Source organism: Prunus dulcis, chromosome 4 (genome assembly GCF_902201215.1).
Source record: "Prunus dulcis chromosome 4, ALMONDv2, whole genome shotgun sequence".
Classification (NCBI taxonomy): Eukaryota; Viridiplantae; Streptophyta; class Magnoliopsida; order Rosales; family Rosaceae; genus Prunus; species Prunus dulcis.
In genome coordinates this window covers 24,185,408-24,199,540 of record NC_047653.1, presented here as the reverse complement: position 1 = coordinate 24,199,540, position 14,133 = coordinate 24,185,408, and the positions used below count along the sequence as shown (strand labels likewise).

General features: G+C 51.4%; 1 protein-coding gene across 1 annotated transcript; it reads left to right on the top strand.

The window, feature by feature from the left end:
- Positions 1–2,906: 2,906 nt before the first annotated feature.
- On the top strand, positions 2,907–7,688 carry LOC117625663. Its single transcript, XM_034357189.1, has 2 exons — positions 2,907–3,838; positions 3,926–7,688. Exons 1-2 carry the CDS (start codon positions 2,907–2,909, stop codon positions 7,686–7,688), a joined length of 4,695 nt encoding a protein of 1,564 aa, XP_034213080.1.
- Positions 7,689–14,133: the final 6,445 nt, after the last annotated feature.

The window sequence follows — 14,133 nt, the reverse complement described above, 5'->3', positions numbered from 1 at the left end:
CAAATATAAAGTACACACACCAACCGAAAAGTAAACACATAACACACAAAGAACACAAGAATTTATAGCGGTTTGGCATTGTGCCTACGTCCTCTACGGTGATCCTCGAGAAATTCACTAGTAAGAAACAATCCCTTTGGTTACAATGAAAACCCCATTTGCTCTCTCCCAAACCCTAACTCTCTTTCTCTCACCCTTGGCTTAAACCCAATTTGATGCCCTTTGTTTTCTCACGTCATGAAAACCTAGTGCTAAAGTGCCTATTTATAGTTCATAGGACTTAAGTACAAACCTAATAGGAATAAAAGACTTAACCTAATCCAAATAGGCTAAAAAAAAAAAACCCCAAAACCAGTGTAAAATAACAAAACACGCCGAGCAAGAAAAGCACTTGACGACCAGTCTCTTTGCACAGAGACCCCAATTCACTCCAGCACTTCGCGACTGTTGCTCTTGGGTTTATGTGACCAGTCGTTTCCAGAACCAACGATGAGCCACATGATGCTTCTCCTTCCTATTTCCACATCAAAGACGTGCCAAATTTCAACAATTTCCACCTTGGCGAGGCTTAAACACCTTGGTGAGCCTTAAACACCTTTTGATGTAGACACAAGAAGCAATGTGTGTCACTATCAACCCCTTCTCAGTTAGCCTATGCAGCAAATTGCATAAAGGGGCTAGCAATCTTTTCTCTAACCTTCTCTTTTGGACCTTTTCCCTTTTACTCATGACAAGTGTCACTTCTCTCTTACTTAAAACAATATCTTAATTACACAAAAGAACATTAATTGTATTTTCGTATTTGCCCTTTTTTATTTTTTTAAAATAATAAACAATAAAAAAAGGGGTTCTTCAAACACTCTGTGGGAACCCTATTTTAAGCAAACCCTAGGTCAAATATTTCATTCAATTTGGGGAATATTTGATTTGGGGATTCTTGCCTTGATTAGGGATTTGATTCGCATTAAATCCCTAATTGATTTAAATCTCCTAAAATCTGAAAAATAATTCCTTTCCTAACAATGATTATTTTTCTCCAAACCCTAACCCTCCGAAACCACTATAAAAGGATGGTCACGCACAAGGGTTGAGGTACGTCTGAAATCTATACTAAAAATTCCTCTCAAACCCTAGCCACCTCCTTTCTCTCTCTCTCTCTTTTACATAAGGTTTACACCTTAAACACATCTCTGTACCCTAGTTAGCTAATGTTTTTCTGACAAATACTTGAACTAATTTAAGCATTAGAGTGCCTTTGGCCAACACATCCCCGGGTGTGGTCCTCTTATTTGTTCTATTTTGCAGGGAGAAAGAGACGGCGAAGAAGAAAGAGGAATCTTTTGAACCGAATATTCTCGTGGGGAAATTTGCTCCTACAAATTGGTGCTTTCATTGAGAGCACGTGATATACTCAAAGCATGCTCCAAACCTATTTTTTTCAATCCACCGAAGCCTTCCAAACAACCATGGTTGGAAGCAAACACCTCAGGAGCAAAATCACCGCGACAGCGCACTCCGGAACGGCCGAAGCGTCGCTGCCACCACGAGGTACAGCTGCTGCCAGCAATTTGCAACAACCTCCCATTGCTGCCAGAACGTTCCAGTAGCTTCCCGGTGAGATCCAGCAGCCTCCCATAGCTGCCAGCGCATTCCAGCAGCTCCCCGGCCAGTTTCAGCAGCCTCCCATGGCTGCCAGGGCGTTTCAGCAGCTTCCCAGTGAGTTCCAGCAGCCTCTTATGGCTGCCAGCACGTTCTAACAGATTGCCAGAGATTTCCAGCAGCCTCCCATGGCTGCCAGTGCGTTCTAACAGCTTCTCGACGAGCCACGAAGGGCAACTACGTAACCTCTCCAAACAACTGCTATAGCAACTGGAACGCAGCAGCAGCTGTGCCATGTGGCTGCTGAAATTGTAGCGCAGCCACGCAGCCCCGTGGCCTCCTCCGTCGTGCAACCGCAAGGCCTAGGTGCCGGTGCTGCCACTCATGACAGTGTCGCCATTCATGACCACCTCAATGCCATCTTGGGCCATTCCCTATTCTTGGAGCAGATCCATTCACTCCCTCCTTTGCAATCACACTTGATGTATGCACCTGTGTACACATCTAATAGAACCCTAGCCCATCTGCCATTAGGCTCGATCTACACCTCTATTCCTAGCCCACGCAGTCAAGTAAGCCTTAACTCACGAGTTGATCAGCTTACACAAAGGGTCGATGACCAAAAAAATTTAATTGGCTAGCTACTAGGCAGATCAACTTGGGTCAAGACTTGGAGCCCATGACGAGGAGAGAAGGAGAGCAGTTTACACCATAATGAACCGAGCAGTCCCAGCATCAAAGCGACTAGCACCAAGGCAACCACGCCTTCTCCCATGCCGAAGGAAGACACACTTCCGAGGTGCCAGACACCTGCCGAAGCTCCCAAATGCCAAACCTAATCCAAGACACGTGTCGGCTTGCACAAAGTCCCACATTGGAACTTTGTGCAAAGCTCCCACTTTCACTTCCCTATAAATAGGGAACAGTACCCAGGTAAAACAAAGAGACCATTCCCCTACTTTCACTGTTACTCTGCCAGAATTACTACCTGTAACTGACTTAGGCATCGGAGAGCCTTCGGCCGGCACCACACCGGTGTCCGAAGCTTAACGGTTGCTTCTCCTCTTTTTACCTTCTGCAGGTCTTACCAATCCATTTCACCCAAGGGCTTCAGCCTTCTTCCCTGCTGAAGACCTAGTACCTCTAATCACTAAGTTGGACTCAAATAGTGGCCGAGCCATTTTGAGCATCAACAGTTTGGCGCCGTCTGTGGGAATTCGACACTTGAATCCCTTCTTTCTCTATCAGCCCAGCTGGCTCCTTCACCCCTCAGGCCCCGTCGCCTCTTCTTCACCCCACATTCTGCTATGCCGACCGAGGATAGCCGCGATACCCAGCACCAGACCCCCCGCGAGGGTACTTCCCGAAGGAAATCTCCGGGAGACGCCTCTCTCCAGGCAGAAGTGGAGCGCCTCCGTGATAGTATGACTAAGATGTCGGAGAAGTACGAGCATCTTCATACCCGGAATGCTGAGCTAGAGCATGACTTTCGTGTTCTAAAGCGGAACCAGGAGAGGGCTCATGCCCAGGATGCCCAACAAAACCTGACCCAGAACGTTGGGAATCCTCAGCCGAACCAGCCAGCACATTCCAGCCACAGCTCCCCGGCCAACTCTAGGCTCCGCAAGGGAAAAGACCACCTTCATCCGGAGCAACCCCCGTCACGACCCCTTTGCGTTCCCCCACCAAAGGACCGGCCTCATGAGCCAGTCAGGATCTACCAAGATTGCCGGGATCGCATCTCGGACCGTCAGCCAAGGCCGATCCCTATCCCTGTCAACCTCGAGGACCCAAGGGTGGCACACCTGGGCCCATCGCCAGCCCCCGTCCGCGTACCTAACGGAGAAGGTGTCGGGGACTCGGATAGTTGGGAATTCTATAATTCAGAGAACTGGCCAACTCGCCACACTGAGACGCTGGAAGATTGGGAACATTCCCCAGCCCCTGTCTATCCCACCCCCGGGCCTTTGGCACTTGAAACTCTTCCTCATGCCGACCCGGCTATGAGGCTTCTCTTCGAAAAGGTCCGGCGCCTGGAAAGCGAGCAACATCGCAGCCATCAACCCCTCTGGGCGAAACCACGGCCAGGGCCCTTTACCGAGCGTATCCTCCACTACCACCAGGAGAAAGATATCCAGCCACTCCGCATCGCTTTCTACACTGGCACGGAGGATCCTCTCACCCACATCCACTCCTTCCAGTCTGCCCTTGGATGCAAAGGCCTTACCGATGAAGGCATGTGCCTCCTCTTCCCTTCCACCCTCAGCGGCGCGGCCCTGAATTGGTTCTATAGGCTCCATCCCCGCACCATCAACTCCTTTGATAGTCTCAAGCAGACGTTCCTGGACCATTTTATGATCCAGACTGATCGCCTATATTCTGCCGACGACTTGTATATGCTTCGGCAAGCTGAGGACGAACCCCTTCGGGAATATGCAGCTCGGTTCAGCCATGAATACTCCCGCTGCCCAGACACTGACGATCGCGCTGCCTTCGGCGCTTTCAAGAGCGGCCTCCGAGAGTCCAACTTCCGCTACCTGGTTCATAGCAATAGTTGGAACACATATACCGAGCTGATGAAGCAGGCGGCGATCCACGCTAAGGCTGAATACTTCAATTCCAAGCGTGGCCCAGCCAACCTGGCGCGCAACACTTTTGCCGATCCTCCACCTGCTTCAGCACCCACCCCAGCCCCACTTCAGCATTCTACCCCTGCCCCGAATGCCCAAGACAACCAACAACATAAGCGGAAGGATAGCTACCAGCATTCCTTCGGCAATAACAAGCGTGGCAGACATGGCAACCACCACCACTCTAGCGGAGGCAACCCTCCTAAGACCAATGATCGGGCCCCTCTTCCCTTCACACCCAGGCCCAGGTTCGAGGTTTTCACGACCCTCAACACCACATATGAGAACGTCCTGGTGCGTGAAGCCCCCATCATCCCCAAGCCACCCCCCCGGAGACCATCCAACAAGCCTATGCCAAACACAGGGGTCTTCTGCCGCTTTCACCAATTCAGCGGCCATGACACCGAGTCTTGTGTTGCATTACGCAACATAATTGAAGGGCTCATCCGGGAGGGAAAGCTAGACAACTATGTCCACAACATACCAGCCCCGCCTAACCCTCACCAAAGACAAATCAACATGATCTCCACGATCAGCGGAGGCCCTACCCTGGCTGGCACCTCCAACAACTCCATCAAACACTATGTCCGCTCCACCTATGCGCACCAGGTCTTCAGCACCGAGCATGGACGCTTGCCGAAGACACACAGATCTGGCTGGGCCCCCATTACCTTCAGCGAGGAGGAGGAGCGTGGTGTTATCCTCCCCCATGACGACCCACTCATTATCCGGGCCGACATTTCTAACTTTGACGTTGGGCGTATCCTGGTGGACACTGGCAGCTCAGTCAGTGTGATGTTTGCCGAGGCCTTCAATGAACTCCAGGTCCCACCTCACCTACTCGACCGAAGCATCACACCCCTAGTGAGCTTCTCGGGCGATGTGGTCCAGCCCATTGGCAGCATCCATCTCCCTATATCAATCGGGGTCGCACCCCAGCGGACGACGATCACTACCCCCTTCCTTATCGTGGATTGCCCCACGGCCTACAACGTCATCCTTGGCCGCCCGGCCTTGGCCCAAATGAAGGCTTTTATTTCAACACATATGCTGCTGTTGAAGTTTCCCACTCCTAATGGCCCAGGCACGGTGCGCGGCGACCAACTCGGGGCCCGAAGCTGCTACGCTTCAGCAGTCAAATCCACCAATCGCCAACATAGGAGTGAAGCCCTTGCGGTAACCCAGGCTCCCACCCCTCCCCAAGCTGGCACAGAACCACCTGAGGACCCAAGGGAGGAGTCCATCACACCACAGGCCGAACCTATGGAGGACCTGGAACTGGTTACCCTTCATGACGACATCCCGGATCGGCAGGTCCGGATCGGCACCTCCATTTCGCCAGAACTTCGCTCTGACCTGGTCGCCTTCCTCCGCCTCAACTCCGAAGTCTTTGCATGGTCCTACAACGACATGCCTGGCATCTCACCAGACATCATATCCCATAGGCTTAGCGTCAATCCTGCTGTCCGACCAGTTCGACAGAAGCGCCGAGCTTATGACCCCGAGCGCTATGAGGCCATGAAGGCGGAGGTGGATCGATTGAGTAGTATCCGATTCATCAGGGAGGTTGACTATCCCACATGGCTGGCCAATGTCGTGATGGTTCGTAAACCAAGGAAGGGCTGGCGCATGTGCGTCGATTACACCAACCTCAACCGGGCCTGCCCGAAGGACAGCTTTCCCCTACCCCGCATTGACCAGCTAGTCGATGCCACAGCGGGCCACGCCCTCCTCAGCTTCATGGATGCTTATTCAGGTTACAACCAGATCTTCATGCATCCCGAAGACCAGGCCCACACCTCTTTCATCACGGACCGAGGCCTCTACTGCTATAAGGTGATGCCCTTTGGCCTCAAGAACGCCGGGGCTACATACCAGCGTCTGGTGAACCACCTTTTCGCCCCATTGATTGGCAATACCATGGAGGTTTATGTCGACGACATGCTAGTCAAGAGTCGCACAGCTGACCAGCACATCCCCAACCTCTCTGCCATGTTCACCATCCTGAAGCAGTACAAGATGAGGCTGAACCCCACCAAATGTGCATTCGGGGTGGCTTCAGGCAAATTTCTTGGCTTCATGATCAGCCAAAGGGGTATTGAGGCCAACCCAGAAAAGATCCAGGCCATCTTAGATATGACAATACCTAAGACGGTCAAGGATATCCAAAGCCTTACAGGGCGTGTTGCTGCCCTGACCAGATTTATCTCCAAGGCCACTGACCGCTGCGCCCCATTCTTCAAGGCCCTCAAGGGCACTAAGCGAAACATCACTTGGACTGCCGAGTGTGAAACGGCTTTCAGCGAGCTCAAGGAGTATATGGGCCGAGCTCCTTTGTTGTCAACCCCTGAGCACGGAGACATCCTCGTGGTTTATCTCTCCGTCTCAGCTTCAGCTGTTAGCTCCGTGCTCATTCGATCGAAGGACAACGCCGAGCACCCAGTGCATTATGTCAGCAAGGCATTGCAAGATGCCGAAGTTCGATACCCAGACATCGAAAAATTGGCGTTCGCCCTGGTCGTCTCGGCTAGACGCCTCCGACCATATTTCCAAGCTCACACCATCCATGTCTTAACCAACCAACCGCTCCGACAGGTGTTGCAGAAGCCAGAAACCTCTGGGAGACTGGTTAAATGGGCTATTGAACTTGGCGAGTTTGATATTCATTACAAACCCCGCCCGGCTATGAGGGGGCAGGCCGTTGCTGACTTCTTATCTGAATTCACTGAGCCCCAAGCTTCTGCAGCTACCCAGCTCATAACCGAACCCAATCCCTCTCCGAGCCAGGACCAAACCCCCACCAAAAACACTCTCGACCTAACCCAGCCCCTGTGGACCTTATTCGTGGATGGCTCTTCTAATGCCCAGGGGTGTGGGGCCGGCCTCGTTCTCGTCTCCCCAGACAAGGTTGCCCTCGAGTACGCCCTCCGCTTCAAATTCCAAGCCTCCAACAATGAGGCCGAATATGAAGCACTCTTAGCTGGTCTTCGCCTAGCCAAAGAGATGGACGCCAGGCAAATTCAGATCTTCAGCGATTCACAACTCGTGGTCCACCAGGTTAACCAAGACTTCACGGCTAAGGATGCCTCTATGACGGCTTACCTCCAGCACGCTCGGCACTTGCCGGCAACCTTCCACGCCCACACTATCAGGCAAGTGCCGCGCTCAGAGAATAGCCATGCCGATGCACTAGCCAGGTTGGCTCAGCCTTGGAGCAAGGAATGGGTCGCCACATCCACATCGAGTTTTTGGCCCAGCCCAGCACACAAGCCCCACTCATCTGCACTATTGATCACAGCCCTACATGGATGGACCCCATCCTCCAGTTCTTGCAGAACCAAACACTACCGGCTAACCCAGCCGAGGCACGACGCGTTCGCCATCGCTCTGCCCGTTACCTGGTCATTAACGGCTCCTTATATAAGCGGGGCTTCAGCCTTCCTTACCTTCGATGCCTGACTCCAGAGGAAGGTCACTATGTCCTCCGAGAAATCCATGAAGGCATCTGCGGCAACCACTCGGGCGCACGCTCGCTAGCCCATAAGGCAATCCGCCAAGGATACTTCTGGCCTTCACTCCACACTGATGCCCAGGCCTTCACCAGAAATGCGACAAGTGTCAGCGATTTGCCAACATCCCACAACTCCCGGCTGAACCATTGACCGCCATGGTCAGCCCTTGGCCATTTGCCCAATGGGGACTGGATCTCATTGGACCCATGCCAGAGGGCAAGGGCCAAGTCAAATATGCAGTTGTGGCAGTAGACTACTTCACCAAGTGGGCTGAGGCCGAGGCTTTGGCCACCATCACTGCGGCTCGCATCGAATCCTTTTGTGTGGCAAAACATTGTATGTCGCTTCGGCATCCCCAACTCCATCGTCACCGACAATGGCCGGCAATTTGACAATGCCAAATTCAAACAATTTTGTTCCAACCTCAAGATTCGTCTATGCTTCGCCTCCCCAGCCCATCCTCAGTCCAATGGCCAGGTCGAAGCCGTGAACAAAATTATCAAGAAGACTCTCAAGACAAAACTTGACAAAGCCAAGGGCTGCTGGCCAGAACTACTCCCGGAAGTACTCTGGTCCTACCGCACCACCTTCCGCACATCCACGGGTGAGACGCCATTCTCCCTATCTTTTGGAACCGAGGCCGTGGCTCCGGTAGAGATTGGCCAGCCCACATACCGAACGTCCACTTACGACGCCACGGCCAATGACGAGCAGTTGGCACTCAACCTCGACTTCATTGACGAACTCCGGGACCAATCGAGCATGCGCAATGTCGCGTACAAACAACGCATCGCCAAATACTACGACTCTCGAGTCAAGCCCCGTGCTTTCAAAATGGGGGACTGGGTCATGCGCAAGGTTTCCTTGGCTACCAAAAATCCCAACGAAGGTACCCTCGGCCCTACATGGGAAGGTCCTTACGAGATTATCAAAATCTGCCGCCCCGGCACTTATCAGCTTCGCGACTCAACAAGCAAGACGCTGCCTCACCCGTGGAACGCTGACCACCTCAAGTACTACTACAAGTAAACATATCTAGACCCTAAGGCAATACTTTGGTCTTGATTATTTACTTTAAGGTAGACGTAAGGTACCTAGACCCTAGACCACTTGTACCTTATGCCTTTCGGCATCTATTTCAATAAAATGCCCGACTCTGGCTCATTTTCATACTCACATTGTTATTTTTACCAACACATTTGTTATTTTCATGCATATCAAGCTAAGTCTCATCATAAATAAAAAAAACAGCCTTGCTCCAGGCAAGGACAGGTTCATACATAACCAAAATAAACCACCTTGCTCCATGCAAGGCAAAATGTTTCAACAAATTAACTAAAGTACAAAATAACTATCATACATGACGAAGGCAACGCCTTCAGGACTCGGTCGACGGTGCATCCTCAGTAGCCGGCTCCGCCTCAGGTGTCGGGGTGCTAGCATCAGCAGGAGGGGTCTGGGCAGGAGGCTCGCCATTGGTGTCAAAGTTAATATCCAGCGAGGGGTTGAACCTCACCAACCTGTCTTCCCAGCGAAGCTGCTCATCAACCAGCCGATCCATGATATAACTCTTCAGCTCCTCTGAGGATCGGTAGGACTCGATCGCCTCGACTCGGGCCGCAGCCACCTCCTCGGCCTTCGCCCTCTTCAGCTCCTCCACCTCCTTGGTCCGAGCCGCCACCTCCTTGGCCAGGGCCGCCTTTTGCGCCAGCAAGGCGTTCTTCTCTCGGATGGCCTCCTCTGCCTCCGCCACTTTGCTCTTGGCCTGCTGATCTCGCCTCTTCAGCCTCTGGATCTCCTTGTCAGCCTTGGCCATGCTGACGTACATCTCGCCAAAGGCCTGCCAAAACAAAATCATGTTAGTCAGTTGATACAAAAATAATCCAACACAAATACATTCGGAAAGGGCCTAAACACTTACATAGGCAGAGGTGAGGATCGTCTTTTGGGCCCGGTCCACGAAGGATGAAGCTGGAGTCTTTGCCAGGGCCTCGGGGGCGCTCTTCACGCCTTCCAAGAAGACGTTCACCAAGGGCACCTCCTGTCGGTGCATCGCCAGGTTGACCTCCTTCTTCTGCTGCCGAAGCCTGCCGAAGTCAACTTTCTCGACCCCTTCAGCGAACACATCCTCCATGCCGAAGGGTAGCTTCGGCGGGGCCTGCAGATCAAAAGGCGGAAGTCTCGGCCCCGAGCCCATCACATGCTGGTGCGCCTCCTCTATAGCTTTCCTCTTGCCCAGCACATCCGCAACCCGACCCTCATCATCATCCCTGGGTCGTTTTCCGGCACACTTTTCAGCTTTCTTGGCCCGCGACTCCCTCAGCCGCTTTTGCATCTCGGCCTCATCAATGTCAACGGCCACCTTCGTGCTTCCCCTTATGATGCCAGCCACTGCCAAAACAAACAAAGCAATTATATTAGTCAAACTCACAAAGGTTCAGCACACAAATAAAAAGATAACCCAGGTACTTACTTCCTTGCAACAGTCCGGACTCAAACAAGTTCTTCTGCGTGACCAAGTTCCCGCACTCACGCTCAGTCTCGGATAGCTGCGCCCTCACCCACTCAACCTCGTCTTCTTGCTCCTTGGAGATAGGGCCCCACTTCACAGAACCTGCATCAAGAGTTAGAAACTACTTAGCCATTTACACCTGCACAAACAAAGTACACAACCAACAATAGTAGCCAAGACTACAATCAAGCAATGGACAATCTTAAGGGATGGGGCCAAGGACCTATAGACTGGAAATGGGTAGGAATGTGCTGGACAACTCTCTTCCCTGGAGGACACTCCCAGTCCCCATAAGCCATGCACCACCTGTTCCTCCACGACTTTTGCGTTGTGGGCTTGTGTCCAATAAAATAGCCCCTCTCCTTCGCCTTTCGGCAATTGGCCTGTACCCAGCCAAAATTTCCCTGTTGCTTCGAGATTGAGTACAGGTACATGAACTGCTCAAATGTTGGCTCCCCTAGCCCAGCCAACCACCAAGCAATGTACACTCCATGCAGAAGAATCCAGAAGTTGGGATTATATTGCCCCGGTGCATACCCCAACTTGGCCAACATCATCTGAACCCACGGATGAAACGGTAGTCTGAAGCCGTGCCGATACATATCTGTGAAAATCATCACGGAGCCATCCGCGGGATATCTGACTACATCGGCCTCAGTCGGTAATCTCAAGCCCATATAGGCTGGCACCTCAAAATCTTTCCGCAGCTGGGCCAATTTCGCTTCTGTAAGCGTATTCCGCCTCGGCAACGGAACACCGACCCGGATGTCTAAACCTTCTGAAACCGAAGCCGCGGCTATACCCACAGACCCTAATGGTGATGCCTGGTTGCTCGAACCCTCTTGCATTTGCGGCAAGGCTAGAACCCGGTTAGCTATGGCCTCTAGCTCTATATAATTCCTCTGCATCTCCCTATATGCAGCTGCCCCAGAGTCTTCGGATGGCTCAACCCTCTCAACCCCAGACAATATCATCCTACTCTCTATTGTGCCTTCTACCAGACCCTCTGTATCTGAACTCTCCTCTTCAGAACATACATCCTGGCTGGGCTCTTCACTCTCAGTATCATCCCCGCCGAAGGCAGGGGGGTCAAGACTTTCCCTATCAGAACTCTCAGACATCTACAAGTATGCAAGAAACAAAAAAAAAAAAGAAACTAATGCACATGCGGAAAGGATCAAACCACAACAACAGAAATTTGACAAATCTTCATGCCAGGCAAGAATTCTACATGTTCATACATATTCAAAATGTTCATCATGTTCATACTCATGTTCATCATGTTCTTCCTAACATTCAACATGTTCATACAAAACAAGGCATTTCAATTCAAAAAGTTCTAGCAAAATAGGTTCTAACCTTGTTTGTAGCACCTCGAATGTTCGCCGAAAATCACCTCAGCCTCTATCACCACCACAAATTCCTCGCCGGAAATCGCCTCCTCTCCTTCAAAATTCTCACAATTTTTCTCAAATTCTCACAAGTGTGATGCCTTCACCACCCCAAGTTCCCTTTTATAGCCAACTAATGGTACGACGCCTCGATTCACGAGCAAACCCTAGCACCCTTTCATTTTCCCTCCCAAAACCCTTGTACCTACACAACATTTGAAATTCAATTTTCAAAATACACCAAAAACAAAATTGAGGGAAAATTAGGGGTCTTGCCGAACGGCAAGGCCCGTGAAAAACAAAATGAGACCCTCAAATTTTCAAGTGTGCTAGACTACCTTCTAAGCCCAATTCCATTACAAGGCTAAGCCCAGAACATACTTACATGGACTTGCCGAACGGCAAGGCCCGTGCAAACCAAAATGGACTCCCCTACATTTTCAGGTTTACTAGCCAAACTTCATAGGCCCCAACCTACAGGGCTAGGCCTAGATTTGCTCAAGACACCCAACATTATTACAAAGCTAGGCCCAGCCTCACGGAATCAAAAAGAAAAGGACTACTCATACCATGGCCCAACCCACATGCCAAACGGCAAGACTAATACGGAATCAAATGGTCTTGCCGAACGGCAAGACCCACAAAACATTTTGAAGGAACTCGAAACTCACCATGAGCTCTTTTGCCGAAGCTTCCAAGTGCCCAGCACCCTTGGACAAAACTGCCGTGCTCTCACCACCAGCTGCACCGCCTTGCTCCAGCTGCCGAAGCAAACAACAGAAGCCGCGGACGTTTCTTGCCGAGGCACCAGCCTCCGCTCAGCCAATCACTCTTGCCGAACGGCAAGGGTCTCCCAAATCAAAAAGGGACCGCTGCCTTAGCTTCTGCCGAAGGCAATCACCCGCGCTGCTGCCCTGCTGAAACTAGCCGCCGAGCCTTCCTAGCCAACGCTCTACTCTGCCCTTGCCCGAAGCACTACTCTGCTCGAAACTTCGACTGACCAGCTGCCGAGAACTCTCTTGCCGAAGGACCGTGACTACCTCACAACAAGCGCAAAACCGTGAATTCAATAACTTGCCGAACGGTAAGATGGGATTGCAATGTTTTGTCCTACATCAAGGTGCCGAAGTAAGTACTACCGAACGGCATGCTTGCCCCACCCTTCTTATAACTCCCAATTCCAAATTCTATCCAAACTGCCGAATGACTTGTTGCCGAACGGCATAAATGCAGTATATAAATTTTATACCCCTCTCAAAACCCTAGCCCACTTTGAGCCCAACTCGAGCACTATGCCGAAGGCCCTAGCCAAAATGGCCCAGCTCCCATTCAAAAATACATAGCTGGACCCTTGCCGAACGGCAAGGGCCTTGAAAAATTTTGTTTGTAGTCTTAAACTCCCAAAATGGCCCGGCCATTTTCCAAAAAAAAAAAAAAAAAAAGCTAGACCCTTGCCAAACGGCAAGGGCCATGAAAAATTTTGGAGAGTCGAAATTTTTCAAAATGGCCTAGCTCCCTTGAAGGCCTAGCTCCCGAGCTCAAAACAAAAACAGCTAGACCCTTGCCGAACGGCAAGGGCCATGGACAAATCATGGAAGAATTCGTTCCTCTCCAACACTTCAACGGACCCGGCTCCTTTGAAGGCCTGGCTCCCCTACGGACCCCAGCTCCCATCTTATCTGCAATATGCCCAGATACCCAGGTACCCAGCTACCATGTGTTGACGCAACTCCTAGCTTGCCAACTTGGGGGACTAGGGAGTGCCCTGCGGTTCCCAATGAAGCTGGAATGCTCGGTTACCATTACAAAAACTCACAAGTTCCCAACCCAGAAGTTACTTCTCGACCGCGAACTTGGGGGACTACTGTTTACACCATAATGAACCAAGCAGTCTCAGCCACAAAGCGACTAGCACCAAGGCAACCACGCCTTCTCCCATGCCGAAGGAAGACACACTTCTGAGGTCGAGCAAACCCAGCATCAAAGCGACTAGCACCAAGGCAACCACGCCTTCTCCCATGCCGAAGGAAGACACACTTCCGAGGTGCCAGACACCTGCCGAAGCTCTCAAATGCCAAACCTAATCCTCAGGACACGTGTCGCCACCACCACGGCTTGCACAAAGTCCCACATTGGAACTTTGTGCAAAGCTCCCACTTTCACTTCCCTATAAATAGGGAACAAAACCCAGGTAAAACGGAGAGACCATTCCCCTACTTTCACTGTTACTCTGCCAGAATTACTACCTGTAACTGATTTAGGCATCGGAGAGCCTTCGGCCGGCACCACACCGGTGTCCGAAGCTTAACGGTTGCTTCTCCTCTTTTTACCTTCTGCAGGTCTTACCAATCCATTTCGCCCAAGGGCTTCAGCCCTCTTCCCTGCTGAAGAGCTAATACCTCTAATCACTAAGTTGGACTCAAATAGTGGCCGAGCCATTTTGAGCATCAACAAACCTAAAGGGAAAGCTTAATCACGCAACCAGGTGA

Coding starts and splice junctions, on each gene's coding strand:
- LOC117625663 (XM_034357189.1), top strand. CDS start 2,907: ATGCCGACCGAGGATAGCCGCGATACCCAGCACCAGACCCCCCGCGAG. Junction 3,839..3,925: donor GGCCTTACCGATGAAGGCAT/GTGCCTCCTCTT, acceptor CTCCTTTGATAG/TCTCAAGCAGACGTTCCTGG.